This window comes from Chelonia mydas, chromosome 1 (genome assembly GCF_015237465.2).
Source record: "Chelonia mydas isolate rCheMyd1 chromosome 1, rCheMyd1.pri.v2, whole genome shotgun sequence".
In the NCBI taxonomy this organism is placed as follows: Eukaryota; Metazoa; Chordata; order Testudines; family Cheloniidae; genus Chelonia; species Chelonia mydas.
In genome coordinates, this window is record NC_057849.1 from 55,542,829 (window position 1) to 55,557,444 (window position 14,616).

General features: G+C 38.2%; 1 protein-coding gene across 9 annotated transcripts in view; it reads left to right on the forward strand.

Moving 5' to 3' along the window:
- The window catches only part of INTS6 (integrator complex subunit 6), a 75,857-nt gene that overhangs the window by 1,353 nt on the left and 59,888 nt on the right, over nt 1-14,616 (forward strand). For 8 of the 9 annotated variants that reach the window (XM_037893220.2, XM_043532582.1, XM_037893203.2 and 5 more), the window contains 2 exons: nt 142-219; nt 926-1,075. In XM_037893220.2, coding sequence (XP_037749148.1) covers nt 142-219; nt 926-1,075 — 228 coding nt within the window. Of the gene's footprint in view, nt 1-141; nt 220-314; nt 638-925; nt 1,076-14,616 lie in introns of those variants that run through there. The other variant, XM_037893238.2, reaches the window with a different exon arrangement.

Consider the following 14,616-nt stretch of genomic DNA (forward strand, 5'->3'; position numbering starts at 1 on the left):
CGACAGACGGCGAGAGAGGGGGGGCGCCGTGCCGCCCCGGGGGGGGGGGGGCGGCGCGGGGCTGGGGAGGGCCGGGCGGGGGCTCGCATGTGGGGCGCTGCTGCTGGCTCCCTCGGGTAACCCTGCGCTTTGTGCCCGCAGCTCCGCGCCCGGGACCCCGCCAGCAGAGGAGACAGGTACATGCTGGTCACTTTCGAGGAGCCTCCCCACGCGATCAAGGTAACCCCCGTGAATCGCCCTCCTCCCCCCGGGCCGGGCTGCCCGCCCCTCCCCCGCGCTCCCGGCGGCGCAGCGCAGCTCGCCCCGCACAGGCACACACAGGCTCTGGCAGCGGCGGCGGCGCTGACATCAACATGGCCGACATTTTTCCTGTGCGGTGTGTGAGCAGCAATGGACTGTGGGGGATATTGATTCAAGTTAGGAGAAGTGACAGCAACTCCAAGGCGAGTTCGGCTGCAAGGGGCGGCGAGGAGCGGTACCTGCTTCGGGCCGGGCAGCCTTGGCTGGGCGCTTCCTCCTCGTCGTGCGTGGAGACCCGGAGCCTCCACATGACACATCAGAAGGGAGCCTGCTGTAGGTCATTGACCGGCCCCGTCCGCTGCCGTGGACCAGGCTCTGGTTATTCCAATGACCCGCAGTAAGTTGTAGGCTCACTCTTTGGACCGTGGAACCAAACGCTGATATTCTGCTGGGTGCGGGACAAGGGGGCGTGAAGGCTTGGGGGACGGGTGGGGGCAGCTTTGAAGCCTTTAGAACAGAAGAGGTTCTTAGTTACTTGTAAGATGAGTTGGTAGTTTGGGGGTTATTTTTTAACCACATGCATGCAAGAGAGGAAGACACCATTTTTGTAATCTGTAACAGAAAAGGCTCTCCTTGTGCATAGCTAACATCTGAAGGATAAGCATTCTTGCCTTTCTCTTTGCAGGCTGGCTGGAAAGAAAACCATGCAACCTTTATGAATGAATTGAAAAACCTTCAAGCTGAAGGACTTACGACTCTTGGCCAGTCTCTAAGGACAGCTTTTGATTTATTAAACTTAAATAGATTAGTAACTGGCATAGACAACTATGGGCAGGTAGGTTGAATATAAACAGGGGGAAAACCTTTTAAAAAAAAAACAGACAAACCCTTTCAGAGACCACAAATGATTAGTTGACCAAAATAACCTCTATTCATGAAATATGAAGTATAAAACATAACAGGGGGGCTACTGTACAAATAAACAGTGCTTAGACAATTGAGAAACCCATTACTAGGATGTTGTTTTGTACCCAGCTTTAGTTCAGTTTTTATTTTATATCAGGCTGAAACTTCAAGTTTTTTAAACACAAATATAGACATTGATTTTTTTTTTTTCAGTTCACACATGTCAACTTTCGGTATATTTATTATGATCGAGATAATGAAACCTTATATTTCAGCACATTAGCCAATTGCATGCAGGAGTCATGAAGATATTTTTCTCTTCCATGTACAGTGGTGCACAATCAGTTGGGTGCACTTTGAGGCTTTAGCTTTCCTCTGAAGTACACTTGTTATTAGCCACTGTGGGGACCAAACTATTGGGCTAAATGGAGCAGAGGTTTAATCTTACATGTCAAATCTTCTTTTACTCATTAATTAGACCACTGCTTTTGGTCTTTGCATACCCCCATATCATTCAATCTGTTTCCCTCATATTAAAGCTCTGAAAAGCTCTGGCTTCGTTGACAGCCTGTACTGGAGCTGCCATCCTTCTGGCTCAGAAGGATTTGAACAGGACTTCTTTTGGAGTGTGTCAACATTACCTTTTAATCAACAGTATGGGTCACTGTAGAACAAAGAGGCACTTCTTTACCATTCTCCCTCAGGTTGAGTATATGCCCTAGAAACACTCTCAGCTGCTCTTGGCCTGAAGAGTAAGAGACTGGGACTATGAATCCAGCCCTAGTTTTGTTTTGCATAGTAGTGGAGAGCATTACCAGAGGGTACACATATTAAATGTATATTGTGCACTTGTTAGCCTCACATTTCCCCTTTTTATTTTCTCCTGTGACATAACGCCCTCTGAGAGGAAGAAAGGCTGTTGCTGCTTGTTTCACTAGAGAGTGAAATAAGTTGCTTCAGCCAAATGCTCTGAGGCTGAGCATATTGTCTCTGCTTTACCATGTTCTGCTTGTGTAGGAGGAAAAAAAAAAGTGTTGCACTGCCACTAGACTACCAAGTCACCCTAACCATGTTTTTAAATGCAATCCTAGTAATGAAACTTTGAAATGTACCAATTCCACACACACAGCTAATCTCTTTAGTCTATTTCCATGCGTTGCCCTCTTATACGCCTATGTGCATTCACCTGTTTTTCTGCTTTCCTTCATTCCAGTTTGTTAGGTCAGCCTTACGAAGTTTTCATGAAAACTTACCCTCCCAGGTGCAAAAAACCCCCCCATATCCACCCTTTACCCTGGTTATTGATAATTAATACAGCAGTGATATTCATCCATAAAACATTACATGCCCTGGGTCAGTCAGCTATGCTCACTTAGTCTTTTTTAACAACTGGGCAACTGAGTTTATGCCATGGCTCTCATTGGCTGGTTATACGTTGACGAACGAGTGCTTTTTGTTGTCTTTTGAACATCTGCATTGTTTTCATTTGTGCCTGGTCTGTCTTGTCCTTAGATCTTTGATTCCAGGTCTCTTTCTGACCTCAGAAACACCCTTACTCTTCTAGATATTATAAGTTGATAACTTCTAAACAAAGTTTATCAGATACTTCACACTGTTCCATGTGTGGTGGACTTAGCAGAAGAGAATGGTTTCTGGTACATGCAAATATTCACTCACATGATTAAACAATCTTTTCTGAACTTTTCGGTGTCCTTTACAAAAATAGATGACTGTGTGTTAAATAGATTTGTTCTGCTAGATCCTGTGCTGCTGAAGTCCCTAGTTCCCATTGTAGCACCACTATCAGACTAGAACTTTTTAATAAATTAGACTAAAACTTCAGCAAAAACAACAAGGAGTCCTTGTGGCACCTTAGAGACTAACAAATTTATTTGGGCATAAGCTTTCGAGGGCTCACTGGAATTCACTTCTGGGACTGAACTGGTCCTTGAAGTTCACATTGGCCTATAAGCAACACATATTGCAGTCCTGTCAACTGACATCAGCAATGGGAAGATCCACCGTTAAACAACTGTTCTGAAAATAAACATATTAAAATTTACATGTTGCAAAGGACATGGGAATAATTCAGAAAAACAAAGGTGGTAAGAATACTCAATTGTTGAAATACTGGAGACAGTAGCTTACTCCTACTCATCTAATTTTTTTAATGAAACACTTAGGAAAAAATTTTTACACTGATGAGAGTGCTTGAATAGCTCAACCAGTCTACTTTAGCTGTAGCTAAAGCTACTCTTTCTTGGGTTCAGAAGACAGGATGATTTACAAATAAACAAGATCTAATAGGTATTCGAGAAGCTACTACCTGAACCATACAAACATTTTTTAATGAAGCATTTGGGAAATTATATCAGGCTCTCTCTTCCACTAAATTATTTATCTGCCCCTCCCCCCATTGGATTGGCAAGATTCTAAAATATTTGTTCAGATTCCTTTTGTTTCTAGTACTTGAGTTGTAGAACAAATGTGCTCCTCTTTTCAATACTAATGACAAGACGTGTCAAACTTACTGAGATTCAGTCTGGTTAAACCATCCAACTTCTGAATTGTTTATCTAAATTGCTAGGACACTTGTTATATCTGAAATCTTTTGAAGTTGGCCAGAGTTCACCATCAGAAGACTTCCTGGATCGGACTGATGGCTGAATGTTTGTTCTGAAATTAAACTTGAGGAAAACTCCTGCTGTATATTTCATTGCATCACCTCTATTTGGACCTTAATACAAATATCTCAAATCACTATATGTATTTTGCATTGCATTGGTACCGACTCATGAACAGATAATGACAATGTTTGAGTTACCACTTGCACAGATGTATTCGGTCACATAATTTCACATTTGGATCTTTAAGGGACACAACCTAATTTATTTTTAAAAGTTCCAGTTTCTAATAGAGGAGCTTTTAAACATATCCTGAATTTATAAACCCCTGTTAGTGTTTTTACAAGGATTTTCATGCTCCCTCATTTTTTAAGGATCTTGTTAACAAAGGAGAAACTCTCTCACTATACCGGAGAACAGTTGGCCTGACTAGAGGAAAAATATTTTTCCTAATGTAAGTTATAGTCTAAGGGTTAACTTGCATCTACTGCAGTTAAGTTTTCAGACAGAAATGTGATTTTTTTTAAACGTTAGCTGTGTCCCTTTAATTTGTGTAACACTTTCCATTTGATGTTAAGCCATATCTTATCCTTGCTTGGCTCTAGCAGCATTCGAAAAGTGGAGTAGTTTTGTTCATGTATTTCACTGTCTGAGACTGGTTTTGATAGATGAATTTACGAGGTTTTTAAAGAAAGTGTTAGCCTTTAATATTACCAGTAAAAGGTATTGGTCCTCTGCACCTTACTGTGGATCTTTATTAGGTAAGCTTCAGTAACAAAAACAGCTTAAATGCGAAAGTGTACAATAGAGACACCATTTAAATACATTGACTTTATACATCTGCTGCCTATCACATCACCTTTGTAACTTTGCTAGCCTAGTTTGCACTTACCTAACTGACCTGTTTTTATAACATTTTTTTCTCTGATCAGCTTCTCTATCCATCGTCTTATACTAGCCTGAATTGTTAGACCTCTTATTAGCAGACTTTCCTCAATCACCTCTTGCAATACAGTGATGCATCTTGTCACTATGGTTTTTCGTGATTGCTAGATAAATTGTGACTACCTAACTTAATGGATAAAGTTAAATATCACTAATACTAAATGCAGCTTGCTGTAACTGGTTATAGGTTAATACTACTAGTGTTTGAAGTTGTGGTTAGTACTGAAATGGAAAACATTAGAAGTATGTAACTTCCTAAATAATGCAGCAGAAACGTAGTGGACCATCTAAATACCTATTTTGACAAACTGCAAACTGTTGAATTTGGTAGTGAAACCATAAACTATTGAAGCTGTAAAGTATGTAACACCAAAATAGTAAAAATTAATGCATATAAATGAAAAGTACAATAGTGCTGCAAGATTTAATGTGATGGATCTGTTTTAAGTCACTAAAACTCTGATTCTGTGCAGCCTAGCGCGCTTTGTCTTGCAAACAGTTATTTCTGTGGTGAGTGGGTCATTACCATGCTCTCTTACTGCAGGACCAGTACAGTATGAGGTGCATGCTAAGAAAATGTGCTTGTTTAAACAAATATTTTCACAAAGTACTAAGGCAAGAGTGTTTCAAGCTAACAACATTTTTTGTATAATGTCCTTTTCAAATTTTCACCAGCGTGAAATTTTTTCTCATGTTTTGGGTAGAAACTTCTGTTATCAGACACCAACACAGTATCTCTGCAGATGTACCTTGCTTTTAATCAAACTTCTAAAGTATGCTGCTGATTCAGTGAAACTGACCCATGAGATGTGAACTGAATTTCAAGAGCAGACTTATTGTAACAAAAGACAGCCCAGATTACAAATTTCTGAAAGAATATTTTCCTATAATCAAAGTGGACTTTCTCTGAAGTAGAAACTACTTCTTCTTCACACTAAATAACACATTACATGGAATAAAATATAAATTCCATGAAAAATTACTGTAATACCACGCAACATCCTTGTTCTTGGCAAAGGTCTTCCTAATTTTGTTCAGTGCATTTCAGGTAGAGCTGGACAAATAGCCATTCTTTATTAGTTTGCAATTTAAAAAGTCAAAAAAATTTTGAGTTGAACAAAATATTTTGTCAAAATTGGAACGTTTTATTTCATTTTTGACCATTTTTAAATACTTGTTTTTTTTAATTACATTGTTGAGAATTTTTAAGTAGAAAGTGGTTTCAAACCAGAAAATCAAAATGTTGCATTCTGAAAATGTTGAAACAAAATGTTCTGAATCTTTTGGAAGTTTTTTTTTTGTCTCTCCCCCTCCCCCCCCCCCCCCCCCCCCCAACTTGGTGAAATCAAAACAAATTAGCAAAATTTTGGTGTCACTGAATCCATTTTTTGCTGAAAAAAGTTTTGGCTGAAAAATTTTGGTGAGCTCTAATTTTGAGTATTTACAAATACGTGGGAAAGAAACCTTGAAGCAGAAAATAGCCTTCATGTATTTAAGATTCAAATCTGATTTTAGGTTATCTCAAGCCATTTTGGAATAAGCCAAAGGCTGTAAAGAGATTTATCATCCTGTACATTTGCACATAATGGGATGTTTTTAAACAACCCAATTATCCAAATTTTATCCAATTTGCAAGCTTCTCTCAAGTAACCTCATTTTAGATTGATCGCTACTCGAGTATATTTTACTTAATTTTTCATTAAAGCTATTTGTAGATGCAAGAGAAATTTTTATTTATTCTGATCATTGGAATGTTTACACAATAAAGCTTGCTTCACATTGGTCTGCAGAGGATCAGTATTTTTGGCTTAAATATGTGAACTTCTACTAATTTGTAGAACATTTAGATTGTGTAAGAGAGGCATCTTATTTATGCTTGTGGAAAGATTTCATTTTGTCCAAATTGTTGGAATTGTTTCAATCTGTGGCTCCTCACACCTGTGTCACTGAGTAACATAAATTAATATATTTGGTAATTGAGCTTCAAGTCAGAACCTTGGTCATTTTGGTAAAAGGGGTTGTATATGTATATAATGCCACTTTATCTAAACATCTTTTGAGTGAGGTGTTGTAAAGAATGCCTCACTATATCTTGTCTTAATTTGCATGTTAGTCTCCAAGGTGCCACAAGTACTTCTTTTCATTTTACACTAGTTGTCATGCTGAGTTTGATTTGATTTCTTTGAATAGTCACTTAAATAGTAGTGTTTGATATTGCAGATTTGTAGTTATTGAGGTTTTTAGTAGAGGTTTGTAGTTTTTTGTCATGGAGAGGTGGGTTCTGGCTAGATGTCCTTAAAGCTGCTGGGCTGTTCGAAGGTATGGCAAGTGTCTTTAATGGGCTCCTGGCTTGTGGATCATGTGATCTGGAGCTCATGACTTTGGGTAGGGGTAGAGAATGTAGTTATCTTGTCTGCAATCCCTTGCTTGCAAAAAATTAAAATCTTTCAAGTATAAATCTCTTGGCATTCAAGGGTGAAAAGTATTGCAGTGGAATGACCTGTGCTTTGAGAGCACATCCAGATTTGCAACCCGAGTTTAGACAAACATTTCCTGCCTTGTCAGACTTGTACTGCTGCAAAGGCAGTTTCTTTTTTTTCTCTTTGGTGGTGATAGAAGCTTGTACTGCTCTAGAGTAACTGCATCTTCTTTTCTCTCCTCTCCCCCACCTCTTTAAAAAAAAATTCTACTCAGAGCAACTCTGGAACCCAGTCTAGGGAGAACTTCATCCATTAGGAAGCAGGAGCACCACACTTTTAAGGCCTGACAGTTGCAAAAACAACAAGGAGGTTAATTGATAGCAGTAGGTACACAGAAGGATTCTCTGTCCTTCAAAATCTCGCTATTAAATGGAATTGGAACAGTCTACGAAGTAGGGTTCCTGTAAACACATCCAAAGCCTTCAATCAGTAACTGACTCTAGAATCCTGTTAAAGGCATGGATACAAAGTGCTTGGGTGAGCTGGAATCTTTGCCTTTTCATATTTCCATATTGGGTGGTATGCGCTGTGCTTGAGTATTTTGCCTTCCAATTATGTATTTTTGGTATAAGGAGTTATTTTCTGATCTCTAGGCATGCCATCCCCTCCACTGCTTTCCTAGAGTAGTTTAGATTTCCAGATGCCTCTTTTGTTCCTCAGGTTTCAGAGTAACAGCCGTGTTAGTCTGTATTCACAAAAAGAAAAGGAGTACTTGTGGCACCTTAGAGACTAACCAATTTATTTGAGCATAAGCTTTCGTGAGCTACAGCTCACTTCAACTCACGAAAGCTTATGCTCAAATAAATTGGTTAGTCTCTAAGGTGCCACAAGTACTCCTTTTCTTTTTGTTCCTCAGTATCAGTTAGCAGTAAACACCACTGGGGGACCATTGCAAGAAAGCATGCTTAGTTTTAGATCTCTACCCAAAGCTTGGGGCCAGCTCAGTGACCTGTTTTGCTCTGGAATGAATGAATATCTAAAGTGGTGACTAGATTTTGAGTCACGTTCATGTATGCCATTTATCTAGCCTTAGGCTGCTTAATGTGTTTTTAAAGGAAGTTCTAAAAAGTAAGACTCATCCTGGTAAACAAGGTTGCATGAAGTCTACCTTATTTTCACTGATATAAAACATTCTTATCATCCTGTTCCATGAGTGGAAAGGAGGTATCTTTTATTTGAGGTATTTCCTGATATTCATATATCAATGAGGCTTTGATCATCTTGAATCTTGAGGCACTTAAGTATGTACTTGTAATTAAAGGAAAAGTATACCTTGGGATGGACAACTGAATCCCCTGTTGTCTGTCTTTGTCTCTGCACCCGGTTTCTTGGATATATCAATACTAGTAGTTTTGCCTTTCCACTAACCCATTTGCAAGTCATCAGAGCTAATTGCCATCAGAAAGGCAGGAATATACTGTAGGGAAGGGGGTTGAAAGAAAAATAGCTTTTTGTTTAAGCCTTGACTGGTAAGGCTGCAATTCAGAACTTTCTTATACCCTGAGTTTAGTGAAATATTTTCTGAGCAAGTGTCAGGTAAGTAAAAGCAAGTTGAATAAAAGCAACAAGTATAATTAGGAAGACGCTGAAAAAATTCATATACCTCAAATAAGAGATCTGGATAAATCCTGCTCAGTACTGTGCTTTGTTTGTCCCTCTCCTTGGGGGCTAAGGAGAGGTGCTACTATTACACACTTCAGAACTCTCCTGTCCACAGTTAAAACTATCACTGTTACCTCTTGTGAAACTTTGTGATTCCAACATTCCATCCCATTCCATCCCATCCTTCTTCTGTTAAAGATACATTACACAAAATTCTACTTGTTTGAATACTAGTAGGAAGAGAAATTGTACAATATGTCTCTTTTCACACAGTATTCCCAGATCTGTACAAATTTCCTTTATAGGAACATGTTTCCAATTCAAGCTGTTGCCTTTTGACCTTGTGTTATCTGGGCATGTTTTCAGTTGTTTTCAGCCATTGTTCTGTTATTTATTCAGCAGTCTGAGAACACATTTGGTATGCCTGGCTATTTTAATAACTGGGTGATCCAGGGCCATATCAAGCTGTACATTCTGTATGCAGTGACATGAGAAAGGTGGAGTTAATTTTAGTTCTTTCCCTAAAGGGTAGGTCAGTCTTCCTCTCATTTTAAGTATCACAGTTTTTCTTGGGGTGGGTTGAACAGAAGGTGGCCTTTCTAAATGCAATTAGCGCAAATCTTTCCTATATCTCAATAGATTTCTTATTTTAAAGGTAACTTCACCAGTGACAGTTCCATTATTTTTGGTCACCATGTGTAATTTCTCTGTGGTATTTCAAAGGATACATGCATATCAGTAGTCTTAGCTTCATACAATCTTACCATAGCTGTGTAAGTCATTTTCCTCTGCTATATCCCACCTTAGTTGAAAAGTGTGTAGACGTGTAGATTCTTCACTGTTAAAACATTATATTCAAATTAAATTTGGAAATGTTTAATGAGTTTTGTACTCTGACCTTGGCTCCTGACTGTACTAGACCCTTAAAAAATCTACTGTACAGCTATCTCTGTCTCTAGGTATGTATATATCCCCAGGTGTATCTGAGCACCTCACAATCTTTAATATATTTATCCTCTCAACACTGCTGTGGGATAGTTAATAGTATAATCCCTATTTTATAGATGGGGAACTGAGGCATAGGGACAGTGACTTGCCCAAGATCACACAAGATGTCTGTGGTGGAGCAGGTCTCTCATCCCAGGTCTCTCAAGTTCTGGACTAGTGTCCTAAATTGAATTATTATTACAAATAAATGGAAAGTCACTAGTATTTAATAGCGTGGATATTAATATCAACAAGAATAAATTGAGCCCTTGTGTTTGGGAGCAAGGCAGTAAGACTTTCCTGATTGCATTTTACCTTTCATAAAAGGAAAATATGTAGTGAGATTCTGGTCCTATCCATGCTACAAGCCATGACTATTCTAGCTACAATGGTTGTTCTAAAATGGTTGTCAAGCATGGATTGGCAGAGCTATGTCTGACAAACATCTTCTGAACATGGTGATAACAAGCACAGTTACGTGGCTTTCAGAGGCTTTCTTAAACAGCTATGCTACTAGAAAGTGTGGTATAGACTCTGTCCCACTTAGTACTATGGTTTCCAAATAAATATGTGTTCCAAACACATACTAGTCAGGTTGAAAATATGTTTAGCTGTAACTAACAACTCAAATGTGCTTACATGCCCTATTGTTGACAAGACCTTATGTTTTCACCTGAGTCATAAAACTGAATTTTCTGGGCATAAAATAATTGCCTTTACAAGTGTTAAGTTTTTTCCTGTGTCCATCCCAGTCATCTTCAATTGACAGTATCTTACAATTGCCTTGATCTGTTAATGGGTTTTCCTTTCTTTGTGGTATGAGTTACTGGCTACTGCTAGAGGCAACATACTAATATGTGTCTGGTGTGGTAACTCCTGTGGATGGGTCATCTTGAGTTTCCCATATATTATGTGAACAACCGTTCCTTGCAGTCAAAGAACTATGTGGAACTCAGCCAGAACAGCAACAGTTGAAGTGAATCTAAGTGACTGACCTCTTTTTTTCATGTAAATCAAAATTTGCTGTCTAAATGAGCTAGAGTACTAAATATGAGCATCTTCCTAGTCTCTGCTCTTTAATATGCTTGGAGTAGACCTAAAGCATTTGGGTAATGAGTATGTTACATGTAGCTCAGGTTCCAGGAGGAAGACCTGGAAGAAAGTTGCTCAAAATCAGCCTTACGGTGGATAACATCACCTCCTAAAAGGCTATGGCTGATATACATTAGTATACCTTGTTGTTTGTCTCCGGTGAATGATAGCATTATGTAACTATACTGTAATAGTACGTTAGTGGTACACAAGTGGAGTACACACATTACAAAAAATCAGACAAGATAAAGCATGTACAGAATTATGACAGTAATGGGGGTGTTTTTTGTATTCTTTTTAAAAATCTACGTAAATATAAAGTAATCAAAATACAGTAACTTCCATCCATGCATCCTTTTTTCCTTTTCTAATCCAATTTCCTTTTCTAGTCCAGTGCCTGGCCAAATTCTCTTTGGCACTGCTGCTGGAGTGCTTGCTTGAAACTAGTCGTGCTTGCTTGTGGAATCTAGCAAGGACATGATGTTTTGCATCTTTCTTGCCCCTCCACTTAAGCATCTCAAATGCCTTACAAACATTGACAAATTGAACTCTCAGTACTCTGGCTCAGGGTCACACAGGAGTCTTTGGTCCCATTGGGAATACAACCTGATCTCCTAACTCCCAGTCCCCTGCCTAACCACAAGAATATATCTTTTCTTGTAGAAGCTCAATTTTTTTCACTGATTTTACTGATGATGTTGGCTCTATCACACTATATTTGGCTCCACACCTTGCCACCTCTTCTTGATGGCATTCTTTAGCAATATATTTGTTGGTCTCATTTTTATTTATTCACTGTTGTATTAGTGACATTAGTCAACTCCTTTGCATGTCTTTAAAAAAAACAAAAAACCTTCAAATGGAATCTGTATGTTATGTTAACCTAGACGAAAGGAGAGCGATCCAATTTTTATTTTAATGCACAATTTAAGGGGAATTGTTAAGACCTGAATATGGATACCTCTTCTCACCCAATCCTTCTCCATTTCATAGGGCACATTTTAAAAAATAATCATAAGTGTGGAAAGAATTATCAACCCAGTAAAACAAAAAGGATGCAATAATTAAGGATCTGATCTAAAGCCCAGTGAAGCCAATTGTTTTTGGATTTGGATCAAGCTCTTTACAGATGTCTTTAGAACACATGGCTAAAACCATCTTGGGAATCCAAATTCCTTGGGATAGATTTTAAAGGTAAAGCTGCTAATTTTGGAGGAAAGGGGGCGGGGGAGTGGGGGGAAGGTAATAGGTATTTTTACTTATACTCTTTATAAAAAGGGTATTATCTAGGCCCAAAATTTAAATATGATAATTTTACTTTTTTTGTACAACAGTTGTAATCAAAACTATAACTAGACAGAAATATGACTAGATTCTAAATAACTTTAAGTACATTCACTAGGCCACTGAGAAGACCTGGGGGCAGGGAATCCCAGTTTCTAAGTGATTACACTAGCTTATGTGTGTGGGCTTCTCTCTTAATCTGCAACTGGCTATGCATACTTTTTTCTTTTGCATTTTAGTAAGCAGGAATCAGTACCATAGTTGGATGATGAGTTTTAAACCGAATACAAGAGTGCCATTTTTATAGTACATTCGCTCACAAATCGTTACTTCTGTATTTAAAAAAATTAAGCAAATTAGATGTACTGTCAGTAGCTGTCATTCTATAATATTTTCAGTTAAACTGACATTCTTGATTTTAGTTGCAAAACTTAATTTTTAATTTTCTGTAGTGCAACCCAATGTTAAACATCTTAGCAATAGTTTTGTTGAGAATTCTAGGTTTTAATCAAAAGTGATACTAAATGAATACAACAGAACTGTTCGATCGTTATTCTTATTTCCTGATCTTCACTAGGTGTACTTAGCTCAATGCTCTTGCCTTTACTTGACAGTGACCTGCAATATGATATTGGGAAAGATTTTTAAAGTAGTTAGGCATCATATGGGATTTTCAAAAGCATCTAGGTGCCTAATATCCATTGAAATTAATGAATTTTAGGAAACCTCTGTGTTTTTGAAAATCCCACCAGATGCCTAAATACCTTTAAAAATCGGTCCGATTATCACAAATTGCTCAGGATTCAAGGATTTTATTATTTCTCTAAATTTATCAAGGAAGTAGTCTAACTTACAGCACTTTAAAGTTTACTGTCCAAAAAGTTAAAATCGTTTATATAATCCTTTAGCTACAATTCACTTAAATTAGCTCTTACTTAATTTCCCTCTCACTTATATCCCTGATCCATTTTGATTTTTTAGGTGGCAGGGGGATTTTTAAAAGGGTCTGTAGGACTTAGGAACACAAGTCCCACTGGTTTTCAGTGAGATGTGTGCTTCCATTTTGATTCAGACTCCTCTTCCCCCATCTCTATACGTGCATATTAACATACACTGAAAAATGTTGTACCTTTTGTATTGAATCTTCCGTGCTTGGCCCTTTTGTGTTTGAGCAAAAGCTTATCAGGCTTTGTGGAGTTATTAGAGAATAAACATTTTTCTAGTTTGTGTAAAACAAAATGACCATCTTTTTAAACAATTCTAAAGAGGCTGAAGTTTCACAATTAGTAGCTAAACAGTCTTAATAAGCAGCACTTTCTTAGCTAGACTTGTGAGCTCAGAAAAATTTTAAAGTTATGAACTTTTGAAAATGTGGCACCAAGCACCCCCCGTAAAATGTTCCATTAAGCAGTCAGTTGCACAGTTCAAGATAGATCTGATGTGCTGGTAATTGTGTGTATGACTATTTGGTTTCAGAAATTTACAAACTCAGGCAAAACTAGAAAAATGTAAGTTTAAAAATGAACTGCAGAGAGATGTTTGAAAACTCGCGTTGGGACCTTTTTGCTGCCTTATGGTATTTCAAGAATGTCTGAAACTTTTGGGTGTTTTAAAAATATAATTAGGAATGTCATGTTTGATCTTTCTGTTTTTGCTGGAGGACTTCTTGGGGGGAAAAAGAGTCTCAGAAGATGTTTTTTGAGCTTTCACCGATTCGTTGTAGAGGTTGTGCATATTGCTAAATTTTTAAGGTAGCTCCTCTCTTCTGACTGCTAGCCATTGGTGTTAAATTTTTGTTAAAAACAAAGTTTTGACTATTGAAAATACAAATTCCTTTCCCTCTGTTTCTCAGTTTTCAGTCTCATGACATTTGTCACAGCATGATTTCACTGGTTTTCTGGTAACCATAGTCTAATCAGAAGGAAGAAGTCCTTTGTTTTGGGGTCTTACAAACCTTGATAGTGTCCCTCTAATTCTTATTTAATATGGATTACTTGATGATTGCCTCTTCTCTTCATTCCCTCTGAAACACCTGGCATTGGCCACTCTCAGAAGACAGGATACTGGGCTAGATGGACCTTTAGTCTGACCCAGTATGGCTGTTCTTATGTAATATGTTTATTGAATTTATTAATGTACTATGTCAGAAGGATCAAAACATTCAGCTATAAAGTATCTTACAGTTGTGGGTTGCATTTTGTTGCTCTGTCATTTGCCAATTTTCCTCAGACCTGTCAGTGGGAGGAAGAAGGGGGCAAGAGCTGTTCCATTTTTTGACCATTTTAGAGTTTCTCTTTGAAAAGTTGTCAGATGTTTTATATAGTGAATATAGCAACCTTTTCATGAAGTTGTCTGTTTCTAAGCATAAAAACTAGGAGAACAAATGCTGTTACTCTAACTGAATGATATATTTCAGTTATGAGTCTGAGTTTGTTTTGATCGGGGATTATCAGAAG